General features: G+C 48.2%; 2 protein-coding genes across 2 annotated transcripts; both read right to left on the reverse strand.

Moving 5' to 3' along the window:
• Nucleotides 1–202: 202 nt before the first annotated feature.
• Nucleotides 203–1,710, reverse strand: LOC127341482 (NDR1/HIN1-like protein 13). The gene has a single exon (XM_051367332.2). It carries the CDS (start codon nucleotides 1,457–1,459, stop codon nucleotides 581–583), a length of 879 nt encoding a protein of 292 aa, XP_051223292.1. The 5' UTR covers nucleotides 1,460–1,710; the 3' UTR covers nucleotides 203–580.
• Nucleotides 1,711–8,031: 6,321 nt separating this feature from the next.
• On the reverse strand, nucleotides 8,032–8,766 carry LOC127339332 (uncharacterized). The gene has a single exon (XM_051365196.1). It carries the CDS (start codon nucleotides 8,764–8,766, stop codon nucleotides 8,032–8,034), a length of 735 nt encoding a protein of 244 aa, XP_051221156.1.
• Nucleotides 8,767–13,183: the final 4,417 nt, after the last annotated feature.

The following is a 13,183-nucleotide window of genomic DNA, read 5'->3' on the forward strand; positions in this document are numbered from 1 at the left end:
CATTTTTTGTTTTGTTTTCTAGTATTGAATTCATGAGAGGTTCGTACTCCTTCAGTACTATGAAGGTTGTTTAAAATTTGAATATACCTAGATAATAAATAGCATTTAAATATATCTAGATTTGACAAATCTCAAACAATTTTCATAGGACAGAGGGAATACATACAATCACTAAGCTGGCTAGTGAGAATACAGCAAAAAATGAAAAGTATAATCTGACAATACATTAGCAATACATGGTCGCTACCAATTACAATTCAGATAGATTCGTAGTACAGAGTTAAACAGAACAAATCCCCAGGTTGTACCGGCACTAACAAAAAAGAAGGTAGTAACAAAAAGAAATAGGAAAAATAAAAAAATAAACAAATATCTCAAGCCTCACACATACCACCTCGCATCACTCCTTCCCTTCCCCGCCAAATTTCGTAAAATTCAAATGTGGAAAAAAATTTACAGCAACCGACGGTTGATTTGGTTTCTACTATACGGCCCACCGCGTCCCAGGAGGAAAAGTAAAAGTAACCCTGTTTTGTCTGATTTGTGTTTGCAATGCAGCCCCTATGAGTTTGTGATGTCACTAGAAGGTCCACTTCCAGATCTTGACTCGGATCCTGACCTGGCACACGCGCGCGACGGTGGTCGCCGCCGGGGGACTGGTGGTCGCGTCGGCGGCGGCGGCAGTGGACGGCGCCGGGGCCTCCACAACGGCTGGCGACTTCGCTGGCGCCTTTGCGGTAGTGAGCTTTATCCCCTTCTTGGCCGGTGCCGGTGCGGGCGCGGACACCTTGATGCCATCGCAGTGCACCTGGATGCCGATCTTCTTAGTCCTGAGCCCGCCCACCTTGACACCCGCCTTGGTCTCCAGGTCGAGGGTGATGGCGAAGGTGCCGGATTTCTTGATGTCGGAGCTGGCCGCGGTGGGGTCGACCCCGAGCGCGGCGGCGGAGACGGTGGCCTTGATGACGGTGATGTTGTTGGCCTCGTGCGCGAACCCGGGCACGGTGGCCTCCCCGAGCGGCACGGCGTTGGCGGCCGTCGCGGCGGTGACGGTGAAGTCGTCGTAGAGGTAGACGAGCTTCTTGTTGGGGTTCTTGGCGGTGAGCGTGAAGTCGATGGAGTCGGTGAGCGCGGGCGCCGTGGCGGAGCTGGAGAGGCTGAGCTTGTTGACGCGCGCGACGGAGAGGGTGAAGGCCGGGCGGTGGGGGCGGTAGAGGAGGTAGAAGGCGCCGCCGGCGACGGCGGCGACGAGGGCGAGGAGGAGCACGACGAGCACGGCCCAGAAGAAGCAGCAGCAGCAGCTGAAGCGGCAGGAGGAGCGCCCGCCTCCGCCGCGGCGGCCCTTGGCGGGGCCCTGCGGGCGGTAGATGGGGCGCTGGTACATCTTGGGCGCACCGCCGGCGCCGGCCCCGTTGGTGGCGGCGGGCGGCTGCGGATTGGGCTTGCCGTTGGAAGACATTATTGCCGCGCGCGCGCCGGCCGGGGACGAGGAGTGCGGCGGCTGGCGGCTATTGTTGGAGCTAGCTGAGGTGCTTGGATTGGATTCCGACCGTGCGCTTGCTGAGTGAGAGTCCTTGGAGGGAGGAGATCTATAGGGCAAGTGAATGAAGGAAGGTAGACGAAGAAGGTGAGGTGAGGTAAGGGAAAAGGGACGGGTCACCTTCCGGATGGTTCGTCCTCACCAAATCATTTGCTACTGCTACTGCTGCTCAGCTGCTGCTTTCCTTTACCTTTTTTTAAGCAACTCGATCTCCTTCATTATGCTCTTTTGTGGAAGCACCAAAATTTCTCCCTGAAATTATTAAGCAGACAGTGCCTAGCACTTGACACGCACGGCTAGTTTACTCTTTAAGCCGTAGCAGTGCTTCAAATGCTGCTAGTAAGAGCATCTTCACTCGTCCCCGACGAGGCCCCCCGAGCGACGTTTTTACCATCCGGACGGCGAAATTCGGTTCAGTCGCGCCCCCGGTTCCTCGTTTTCGTCCGGATTTGGCCTTCATCCATCCGGCGAGCCCACGCCATCCCCGTCCCCCCGGGACCTATCGGGGACTCCGGACGAGTGAAAAGCGGGGAAGGGCCCGATCTGTCGGTGACTCGACGCACGAACCCCACCGCCACGTCGCTCAAAATCTCCCCCACCCCTCGTATCTCTCTCGCCGCCGGCACCACCCCGCCGGCTTGTTGCCCAAATTCCGCCGCCCCTCCTTCCCCACCTGCCTATATTCCGTCGTCTTTGGACGACGGCCTATCTGGCTGCTCTTCCGCCGGCCTGTTTTCCGACTTTGGCCTGCTCCTCGTCGCTCGCGGCTCGGGTTGCCTCGACCACGCCCGTCAGGTGTTCGTCCATTTGCCTCGCCGGCCATGGACTCGGACGAAGAGGAGGAGCAGATGTTCGTCGAGCTTATGCAAGAAGAGATGGCAGCAGCCGCCCAAGACGACGAGCACATGATGATCCTCGGTTGCTTGGCAAGCATGTACGCCGGACTGGCAACTGGTCGACGTGGTGGGTCGGCACCAGGTCGCCGGAAGTGCAAGCCGAGACAGCGAATTTGTTTCAGCAATTTTCGTACTCTTGGTCGCCGAACTTGTTAAATTTAATGTTAAATTTGTTTGAAATATGTCAAATGGTCGAGGTTGGGGGTTCCCTGCCGGGGGGGACAGCTGGAACTTCGGCGCTCCCCACGCCAAATCTTCCTCCAATCCGGACAAAAATTTCGCCGGATTTGGGCGTGAGGAGCGACAACGAGTGGGGATGGTCTAATGTCTACTTTAATTTGTCTCTCCAAAGCTTCCGTAGCTAATAGAAGCTCAATTTGTAGTGACTACAAAACTAATGGTAGCAGTAGCATTTGTGATCGTTGGGGCCGACCGGAGATAGTGTTACAGTTACTTCATTGAAGACGTGTGGATGATGTGAGCTTAGCCCGGTTGTAGGGGTGCACTCAACCACCGGAGTTCGATTCCTGTTAGAAACGAATTTCGAAATTGTCACATCAAATCCTGCTTCCACTATATCAAAAAAAAAAAGTATCTAGTTCCTCCTAGACACGGTTTTTTTTTTTTTTTACTTCATTGAAGACGTGTGATACGGATTTGGGTTCGCCTGGCATCTCTGAGATCAGACTCTCAATTGCAAGTTGATTTTTATTTGTCTGCTAACCTAAATTGGTCTCTTTAGATCGAACTCTTATAGAATAATAATATTGGAAGTATTTTGATCCAAGATAAGTGTTGTCATTTTATTTTAAAATTAAACTATTTTGAGCTAAAACCTCAACACTTATTTTGTATTTGTTATATTGTGATCCAAATTCATATACTAAAGGGAGGCTAACTTCTGACGAGCGGAGCGAGGCCCGTCGCCGGAGGCTTGGGCCGAAGCGTAGCGTAGTCAGAAGTTAGCCCATATGTCGTGCCCTACAGGGACGCCTGCGGGGGGTGCAGGGGGCGGCAGCCCCCCGCGGTACGGATCGTTGCCACCGTCTATATATTTTCCCTGTAAGCCGCCGCTAGGGTTTCATCGCATCATTGTACACCCACGGCGTTTGTAAACACCACCGAAATAGTGAAGTTTTGCTGGCTGGCGCCCGTGGTTTTTCCCTTGTGTATTGCAAGGGTTTTCCACGTTAAAATCTCGTGTCACCTGCAGTGATTTACTTTTCGTTCTTCGTTTATTGTGCATCTCGAATTTAACAGTATTGGAGGAAGTACTTTTTTTTATCGAATTGAGGAACCATGGCTCCCTACTTCATTATATTTTAACTGATTATAAATCTATGAAGAACCCCAATTGTTCTACGTTAATGCAGTCAATAAAACATCACCCCATATCCTCTAACCTAGCAGACGACCACATCAAAACATTATCCATGGTCAACGAAGGAGAGTGATTGCTTCTATATCTCTAAGAACTAATGAAACTACTACATGGGAGCTCAAGCAGTGGCGGAGCTTGAAAAAAATTCATGGGCGGGCCAGCCAAAAGAAAAGGCTGCAAAAAAAATCCTCTCATTGGCCTTTTCCATGGTTGTTGGTTGCTGCAATTTGCAAAACTGAAGAACAAAATCACAATAGATGATAAAATATTGATAACCATAAATTTGGGAAATAAAGATAACTACATGGACAGGGTAATTGGAGACGAGAAGTGGATCGATTCCGTCGGAGCTGTACGTAAGACGCAGCGTCGTACGTTGCTACCTGCTGCTAGCACTCTTGCCAGCCTCGTACGTTGCTACCATGCCCTACGAACTACGAAGGCCCTGGCTTCCGGGGGCAGCACAACGTTCTTGTGCATCTTAATCTCCAGCGTTTCCTTCGATTTTCACCTCATTTTCTGTCCAGATTGCAAAACCTAGCAAGACCTTCCCGGAGCTATGAATTTTGTCTAGAGAATCCAGAGGAACGAGCTAGTGGAAGGAGCATACAGAGATGGACGGTGCGTGCTGTTGGACTGGGCCTCTGATGCATATGGGTTAATCATTTTTGGGCAAAAAAGCTGGGCGGGCCATGACCCAGTTTTGCCCCAACGAAGCTCCGCCAGTGAGCTCAAGACATCATCATAATATTTATATGAAAGGCAATAGAATGATTAAAATAGCACATGCGCAAATCTACACCGGTGTTTGAAATTACAGTGGGATGAATGAAGAAGTCGATGAAGACTGCATATATGGTGGTGTTGATGATAAATATCGATGTCGTAATCTCCGAGGTCCAAACTATATCAGGGGTAGATGCCCTTCTGTTGACCCCCCTCCGAATCCCTTTTCAAGGTGAGGTTCACGGTACTGTTTTGAATGCTATGGCCCAGTTATGTCTCATACGCGAGATTCGATCACATTGTGAAAATAGTCGACAAAGTAGAGATCGCGAGTGTGGTATGATTACTACTAAGAGCAGGTGCAGTCGTACCACACCTCGCTAAAATCTCTGCGTCTTTTTACAATGTGTTTTCTCACTTCCTCTTTGTTCTTAGGTGCATGGCTCTTTGCATGGAAGATCTTTATGGCTTGCCATCAACATATATTTCACTAAAAAACTGAGAAGCTTCCTTAGTTTGTTTTCTTCCCCTTGATTTTGGGGATCGTGGTGAAATCAATCAAATAGGTGCGCACTTGCGCGGTAAAACATTAAAAAAAACATATGTCTAATGTGCAATAACAGTTATTAACTCATTAGCAGCACCGGGATTCTTCTTGCGCTCAATGCTCTGACCACAACGGCCTCCAATCGTGTGATCGGGGCAGACAACCACTGAGACCACATGTCAAATAGGTATTGGGAACAAAGCAGCCATCCGTGGGAAGAGAGATATGGCGCTCAGAGTCTCCACGCTAAGAGCATCTCTAGCAGAGCTCGTAAAAACGCGAACGGAAAAACACGAGTTCAGTGCACCGAACTCGTGTTTACGGGCCGAAAAATGGCAGGTGCAGAACAGAGCCCGTATCGAAAACTGAAAAACGTTTTTCAGTTTTCGATACGGGCTCTGTTCTGCGCCTGCCATTTTCCGAACCCGTAAAAAGGCAGAGTTTTTCATAGAATTCATATGCAACACATAGAACAATCTATCATAATTAATCAAATAATCATCCAAATTATTATAACATAAATAATTGCCATAGAACCAAATTATTACAACAGTTATGGGAAATTGAACAAATGTAAAATGTCTCAACCAAATTACAACAACTTCGGGAAAATTGGACAAATGCACAAATATCTCAACAATGATACATGTGACAAACAAATGAATGGGATGGTAGGATCAAAGGCGACGGCCATGTCGCTGCCAGTGGTGCATCTTCAAATCATAGACGAGCTGGGCATGGGTATTGGCATTCTCAATCTGCCGATGGGTTTCAAGAAAAGCTTCAATGCGATCCGGATTGCGTTGGGGTTCCACTCGGGTGCCAATATTGTCATAGAAGCAGGGCAAGCTCAACTCTCTTTCATCCTCGATGATCATGTTGTGAAGAATCACACAACATGTCATGATGTTGACCAGGGTTTTCTTGTCCCAAAATCGGGCTGTGATGTCTACGCCCCCTCCTTTCCTGTAGACAGTGTTGGGCCTCCAAGAGCAGAGGTTTGTAGAACAGCAGCAAGTTTTCCCTTAAGTGGATCACCCAAGGTTTATCGAACTCAGGGAGGAAGAGGTCAAAGATATCCCTCTCATGCAACCCTGCAACCACAAAGCAAGAAGTCTCTTGTGTCCCCAACACACCTAATAGGTGCACTAGTTCGGCGAAGAGATAGTGAAATACAGGTGGTATGAATATATATGAGCAGTAGCAACGGCACCAGAAAAGTGCTTTGCCCAGGACAGTAAACAAGCAGTAGTAACGCAGTAAAACAGTAAACAAGCAGCAATAGCAGTATTTAGGGACAAGGCCTAGGGATTAGACTTTCACTAGTGGACACTCTCAACATTGATCACATAACAGAATAGATAAATGCATACTCTACACTCTTGTTGGATGATGAACACCATTGCGTAGGATTACACGAACCCTCAATGCCGGAGTTAACAAGCTCCACAATTCAATGTTCATATTTAAATAACCTTAGAGTGCATGAAAGATCAATACGACTAAACCAAGTACTAACATAGCATGCACACTGTCACCTTCACACTATGTAGGAGGAATAGATCACATCAATACCATCATAGCAATAGTTAACTTCATAATCTACAAGAGATCATAATCATAGCCTACGCCAAGTACTAACACGGATGCACACACTGTCACCATTACACCGTGCAGGAGGAATAAAACTACTTTAATAACATCACTAGAGTAGCACATAGATAAATTGTGATACAAAACACCTTGCAATCATAAAGAGATATAAATAAGCACTTCACTATGCTATTCATAACAGTGAATAAGTATTCTGTGAAATATAGCCTAAGAGACCCACACGGTGCACACACTGTCACTTTTACACACGTGGGACAAGGAGTCTCCGGAGATCACATAAGTAAAATTCACTTGACTAGCATAACGACATCTAGATTACAAGCATCATCATATGAATCTCAATCATGTAAGGCAGCTCATGAGATTATTGTATTGAAGTACATAGGAGAGAGATGAACCACATAGCTACCGGTACAGCCCCGAGCCTCGATGGAGAACTACTCCCTCCTCATGGGAGACAGCAGCGTTGATGAAGATGGCGGTGGTGTCGATGGAGGAGCCTTCCGGGGGCACTTCCCCGTCCCGGCGGCGTGCCGGAACAGAGACTCCTGTCCCCCAGATCTTGGCTTCGCGATGGCGGCGGCTCTGGAAGGTTTCTCGTACCGTGGCTTTTTTCGTATCGAGGTTTTAGGTCCAGGGGCTTTATATAGGCGAAGAGGCGGCGTCAGGAGGTCAACGGGGCGACGACACTATAGGGCGACGCGGCCAGGGCCTGGGCCGCGCCGGCCTATGGTCTGGGGGCCCAGTGCCCCCTCTCTGGCGGTTCTCGTGTGTTCTGGATGCTTCCAGGCAAAATAGGAACCTGGGTGTTGATTTCGTCCGATTCCGAGAATATTTCGTTACTAGGATTTCTGAAACCAAAAACAGCAGAAAACAGGAACTGGCACTTCGGCATCTTGTTAATAGGTTAGTTCCAGAAAATGCACGAATATGACATAAAGTGTGCATAAAACATGTAGATATCATCAATAATGTTGCATGAAACATAAGAAATTATCGATACGTCGGAGACGTATCAGGCTGGGCCACGAACAATTGCAAACCTTGCTTGCAAAACACCAAAAGCTCTCTCAATGTCCTTGCGAGCTGCTTCTTGAGCCTTGGCAAATTCAGCTTCTATTCTATCTTGGGGATCCTTGACATACTTAACAAAAGTTGCCCAATCCGGATAGATGCCATCGGCTAGGTAATATCCCATTGTGTACTCATTGTTCATGTCCTTGTAGTTGCAAGTCGGTGCTTCCCCATTTGCTAATTTGGCAAACAAAGGAGACCTTTGCAGCACGTTGATGTCATTGAGTATCCCCGATAAACCAAAAAAACAGTGTTAAATCCACAAATCTTGTGATGCAACGGCCTCAAGTACAATGGTTGCATCTTTGCTCTTGCCACAGTACTGGTCATGCCATGCCTTTGGACAATTCTTCCATGTCCAATGCATACAATCAAGACTACCAAGCATGCCAGGCCAACCTCTTTTCTCATTTATCTCCATCAACCGTTTCGTGCCATTCTCATTGGGAGCTCGGAGATACGTTGGCCCAAACAACTTGATAATCATGCGAGCAAACCTGCGGACTGACTCCGTGTTAGTATCTTCGCCAATTCGAAGATACTCGTCGGTGTAATCCGCAGGGATGCCATAGGCAATGACCCTCATGGCAGCAGAGATCTTTTGGAAAGCGCTGAAACCCATCACCCCGGCGGCATTCCTACGTTGCTTGAAGTAATTCGAATTGGCTTCGCAGGCCTTCACGATCCGGATGAACAAGCTACGCCGCATGCGATACCTCCTACGGAACAGATGGGGAGGATAGGTAGGTACCTCGGCGAAGTAGTCCTCCATCAGCTGCTCGTGGCCGAGGAGGTGATTCCACTGGATGTGGTTCCGGCCGAACACGGAGTCGCGCCTCCGATTCAGCAGCTTCGTGCGGTCCTCCAGGTCCTTGACGGACAGGAGGAGCATGGTGGCCTCCATCTCGTCGTCTTGGAGCAGCTCGTCGAGGTCGGAATCGTCGGAGCTTGACGAATCCGATAGATCAAACTCGTCGCACGAGCTCATCCTCGATTCGGACGGAGCGGCGGCGGCGGTGGGGGCGGCAGCCGGAGTTGGGCGAGGAATAGCGGGCGGGGTGCGGGGCGACCGGCGCTACCTCGGGGATGCGGGGCTCGGGCGAATCGGGAGGGGCGACGGCGGCGGAGTGTGGTGGCGACGCGGGGAAGGAGCGAGCGAGCGGTTGCGTCAGCTGAAATTTCAGCGCGCCCTAGATAGGGATCGAGCGTTCAGTTCGCTCGATCGACCCCTACAAATGCATGCCGTTTTGAGTTTTCGGTCTCGGCCCGAAAAAAGTTTTTCGGTTTTGGCCCTTTTACGGTCACTGATCGGCGCCAAATTTCAGCCTGAACCCGTAAACTGGCGGTTATTTTTTGGTTTTGGCCTGTTTACGGGCTCTGTTAGAGATGCTCTAAGGCCCCCATCGTGCACCATGCCTTTGTAGGACCACCGGGAAGAGCCGTCCTCCCACAAGGAGTCCTTAGAGGCAGTGTGAGTTTGACCAAGGAAAACCCTAGGATCTGACAGGATGCAGAAAGGATAAACGAGGGAGGGGAGGAGCAGAAGTTGGGTGTTGGGGGAAGGAGTGTGGACCGGTGAGGTGTCGTGCCTGAGTAGGAGGGGCAGAGGTGGAAGGGAGGGGAGGGGTGGGCAGCTCTCAGCTCTCATGTATCGCCCTAAAGAGAGTGGATGCGATATCACGTCATGCAATTTTTTTGCAGAACATTCAAAAGTGACATGTCTAAATATTCCACATGTTTTTTTTCTCCTTTTATTCTTTGTAGGATACTAGGACTCACGAAGTTGTGACATTCCATTTCTAAGCTCTTTTCTCTATTATGTGTTTTGATTTGATGAGAACCCCTTCCATATTTTATTTTGATTTTCTGATTCGACTATGTGTCACAAATAATGCAAGGAGTCTAGCCCAACTATCTAATTTCGCATGTCAAATTTTGCAGTCAGTAAAAAATCCAATATGAACTTTTGGAGCTGCATAGTTACCTGAACAGTACTGTCAAACATGCACTCTTGCATCACATTTGTATCTTTCCTAAAGGCTAAAGACATCCATTGTTTAGAATTAGGAACGTAGGATCTAGCTAGGATGATGGATGAGTGCTCAGTGTCAACGTCCTTGATTGTTGGCATGAAACTTGCGGAGGCAAACTTCCCTGTAGATGCAGTTGTCTCGTCACCTCATTTCCCTTCTGCCCATGGCTAACTGATCAACGGCAGCACGCCCCACGAAAGCGAGGGCGATTCACGAAAGAACTAGCTTGCTTGCTAATAAAATCTGCTGCCGGTGCCCGGTCCATCGTCGATTTGATTTCATCAAACTATATTTTATCAGATCTAATATACTATAATATATGTACTATGTATTGGAGATGTATGCGTTTTATATATTGTATGTTGTGGGGTTAGCGTGGAGAGACAGTGAGAATTCATATTCAGGTTTCTGTAGTAGTTCGTGCAAGGTAGAACGTCCCCTGCAGTCCAGCTGTGCCCCGCAACTGAAGCTGCTCATACGTGCCCTACTAGCTCAAACTAAGCATGATTTTCTCCTGTTTATTTATTGATGAAGAGAGGGCTGCTCGTGAGTTTTGCTCTGCTGGCAGACTAAACAAAATCGTGCCTTGAGAAGCAAATATTAAATTAAGGTCGTGTGATCAGTTCCATACCTTTCCGCTTTATGTTACCCAACCATATGCATTTTCTGAATTATGTATACCTACCTACAAATGTTTTCAGCGCACAAAAGAATACACAAGGGGGGCCGGCACACGCAAGCACGAACATCGCCCAACATCACCGCAGCAAGCTTGGAACCTTGCCCATCGCCACTGAGGGCTCCTTTGATTTAAAAGGAATTTCAAAAGACTTGCGAAGGATTCAGTCCCTTGGAAAATATTCTTGTGTTTGTTGCTTGATTCGAAGGGTTACAATTTTTTAAAAAAATTAAAGGATTCATTTGCCCTTCAGTTTGAAGATTTTTTTTGTTCCACTCTAACCTCATGTTAGAATTCTTTTGCTTTATTACCTGCAATTCAAGGACATACGTGATCTGAATTTCTGTAGTTTTCTAACCTTGTAGTATTCAAAATGACATGTCATCCAATTCTATTGTTCGTCCAACATGCCACAAGCTCTTTTTCGATTTTCTTTACACACATGTGCCCCATGTTGCGATGATTCTGTAGTCTGTTCTAGATGTTGCATTCATGTTGTAATGTTTTTCTCATGTTGTTACAAATGTTGCTCTCTATATTGTATATATTGCCATGATGATTATCGGTGATTTGTTGTTAGTAATGAAGATTTATTGCATACATAATTTTTGGCAAATGGATATGTTTGAAAAGCTGCAATGCTTATGCATGTTTTTTTGGCATATAATGAGCAAAAAAATATTGCGAGGATGTTGCATGTGAAAATATTATGATGTGAACAGTAGAATCAAGATTCAGGTGAAATTGGACGCCGGTCCATCACTAGCACTACCATAGGCATTTGTCGAGCAAATAGCTGTGCTTTCTTTTGGTACATTCCAGAGTGCACACTAGCAAATAAGCAGCTGTTACGTTAGCTGCTAAAACCATTTGCACATGAGACCGAAATGTCCCCTATCATTTATATTCTGCCTTTTTCGCCATAAACAAGAAATCACTCAGACAAAGACGGACTACTTGAAGTGCACCAAACACAGCCTTGTCAATGGCCATGAGCCTTTCTTGTAAACAAAAACTTTCTTTTCCAGCTGTACTACCAGTGATTAAGAAGACTCTTTCCTAGTCATAAATTAATCATACCGACCCGGCTATGACGTCCGTGCCCCAAGAACCGTCAGCAAGCAAGATGAGGCTTCGTTCAAACGTCAGTACTATGTGAGATTGGAATGGAGCTCTCGATGTTACGTTTTGGTTGTTGGCACAAAATATTCATTCTTTTTGCGTAGAAAACATTTATTTTTTTGCAACTCCTTGAATCAGGATTCTGCAGTGTTATAGAATGTATTATATATGTTCTGTTGCAAACAAGAGGGTAAACAACAAATCACCCATCCCAATAGCTACCTACTGCGCGCCATTCTTTTTGCTGTTCACAAATGACAACGTCTAATTGTCTAAACAACAAACTACTCCTTGGCTCCCCCATCCCAGGAAAGAATTATCTGAGGCAAATGTGGCCAGCTATCACAAGATCGAATAAATGTGAAAATTAGCTCCTTAGCGGGCTGTCTGTCTTATTGTCGGCTAATTGTCGTCTCTGTTTTTTTACAGAACGGGGACGTACATACTCCTGAATTCCTGATATTGGAAAAGTAAAAGTGGCTAGGAGTAACACCCAAGCTAATTTAAGCGCATTTCTAACCCAAGCTATCAAGCCACCACATATATAGACAATGCTTAGCATCGTTGCAAGCTACATATGTTGTTAGATATGTAGTATAGCTGTTTATACCTGTATTATACGGTATTGTATTTGTACATGTATGATTCATCCTATAAATATAAAGTCAGGCCGAACCCTAAGGGTATCGAGCCAGTTCCCCTCACGTTACGTTGTACATGGTATCAATTAGGGTTTTCGATCCAATCTCCTAAGCCGCAGCCGCTAGCTTATCTAGCCGCCGCCGCTGCTCATCCTCTCCGCCGCCGCCGTCATCATGACGTCATCTGCCGCGACGGACTCCACTTCCGCTGCTCCTTCGTCCTCCTCCAGCGCGGCCATAGGCGTCGCTACTCTCGGCACGCTCGGGACGGTCATGCTCCCCGCGCTCGGTGCGTCCACGACCGGTGCGCCCACGACTGGCGCCTCCACGATCGGGGCGACTTCGCTTCCCACGCTTGGCGCGCTCGCGATCGGCACCCATGGTGCGGTCACGGTTGCCACCGATGGGTCCCTACCATCGTCCACCGTCGTGCCCGCTACATCAACCGTCGCTGCTCCCTACACTATCCCGGTGGGCAGCCTGTTATCCAGCATCCCTGCTCTTGGCGCGTCGTCCTTGACTACTCCTCCGCCGACGGTACACTTCTCCCATCTCCTGTCGGTGAAACTTGCCGCCGAGAATTTTCTCTTCTGGCGCTCGCAGTTGCCGCCTTTGCTTCGCATCTACGACCTCGAGGGCTACATCGACGGCTCCTTCCGCTGCCCCCCCCGACCACCATCTCTCACCAGATGCCGGATGGCCGCATCATCACCGTCGCCAACGCGGCTTACCGCGCCTGGGTGCTTCAAGACCAGGCCATCCTATCTGCCATCGTGGGCCCCCTCATGCCCGCGATCGGTCGGCTCGTACTCTTCGCCGCCTCCTCAATGGGCGCATTGACGATGCTTACTCACGCCTTCGACGCACAGACGCACGCACGCTCGACTCAGCTTCGTGGGCAGCTCAGCAAGATGGAGAAGGGCGGACTCT

This window comes from Lolium perenne, chromosome 3 (assembly GCF_019359855.2).
Source record: "Lolium perenne isolate Kyuss_39 chromosome 3, Kyuss_2.0, whole genome shotgun sequence".
Lineage (NCBI taxonomy): Eukaryota > Viridiplantae > Streptophyta > Magnoliopsida > Poales > Poaceae > Lolium > Lolium perenne.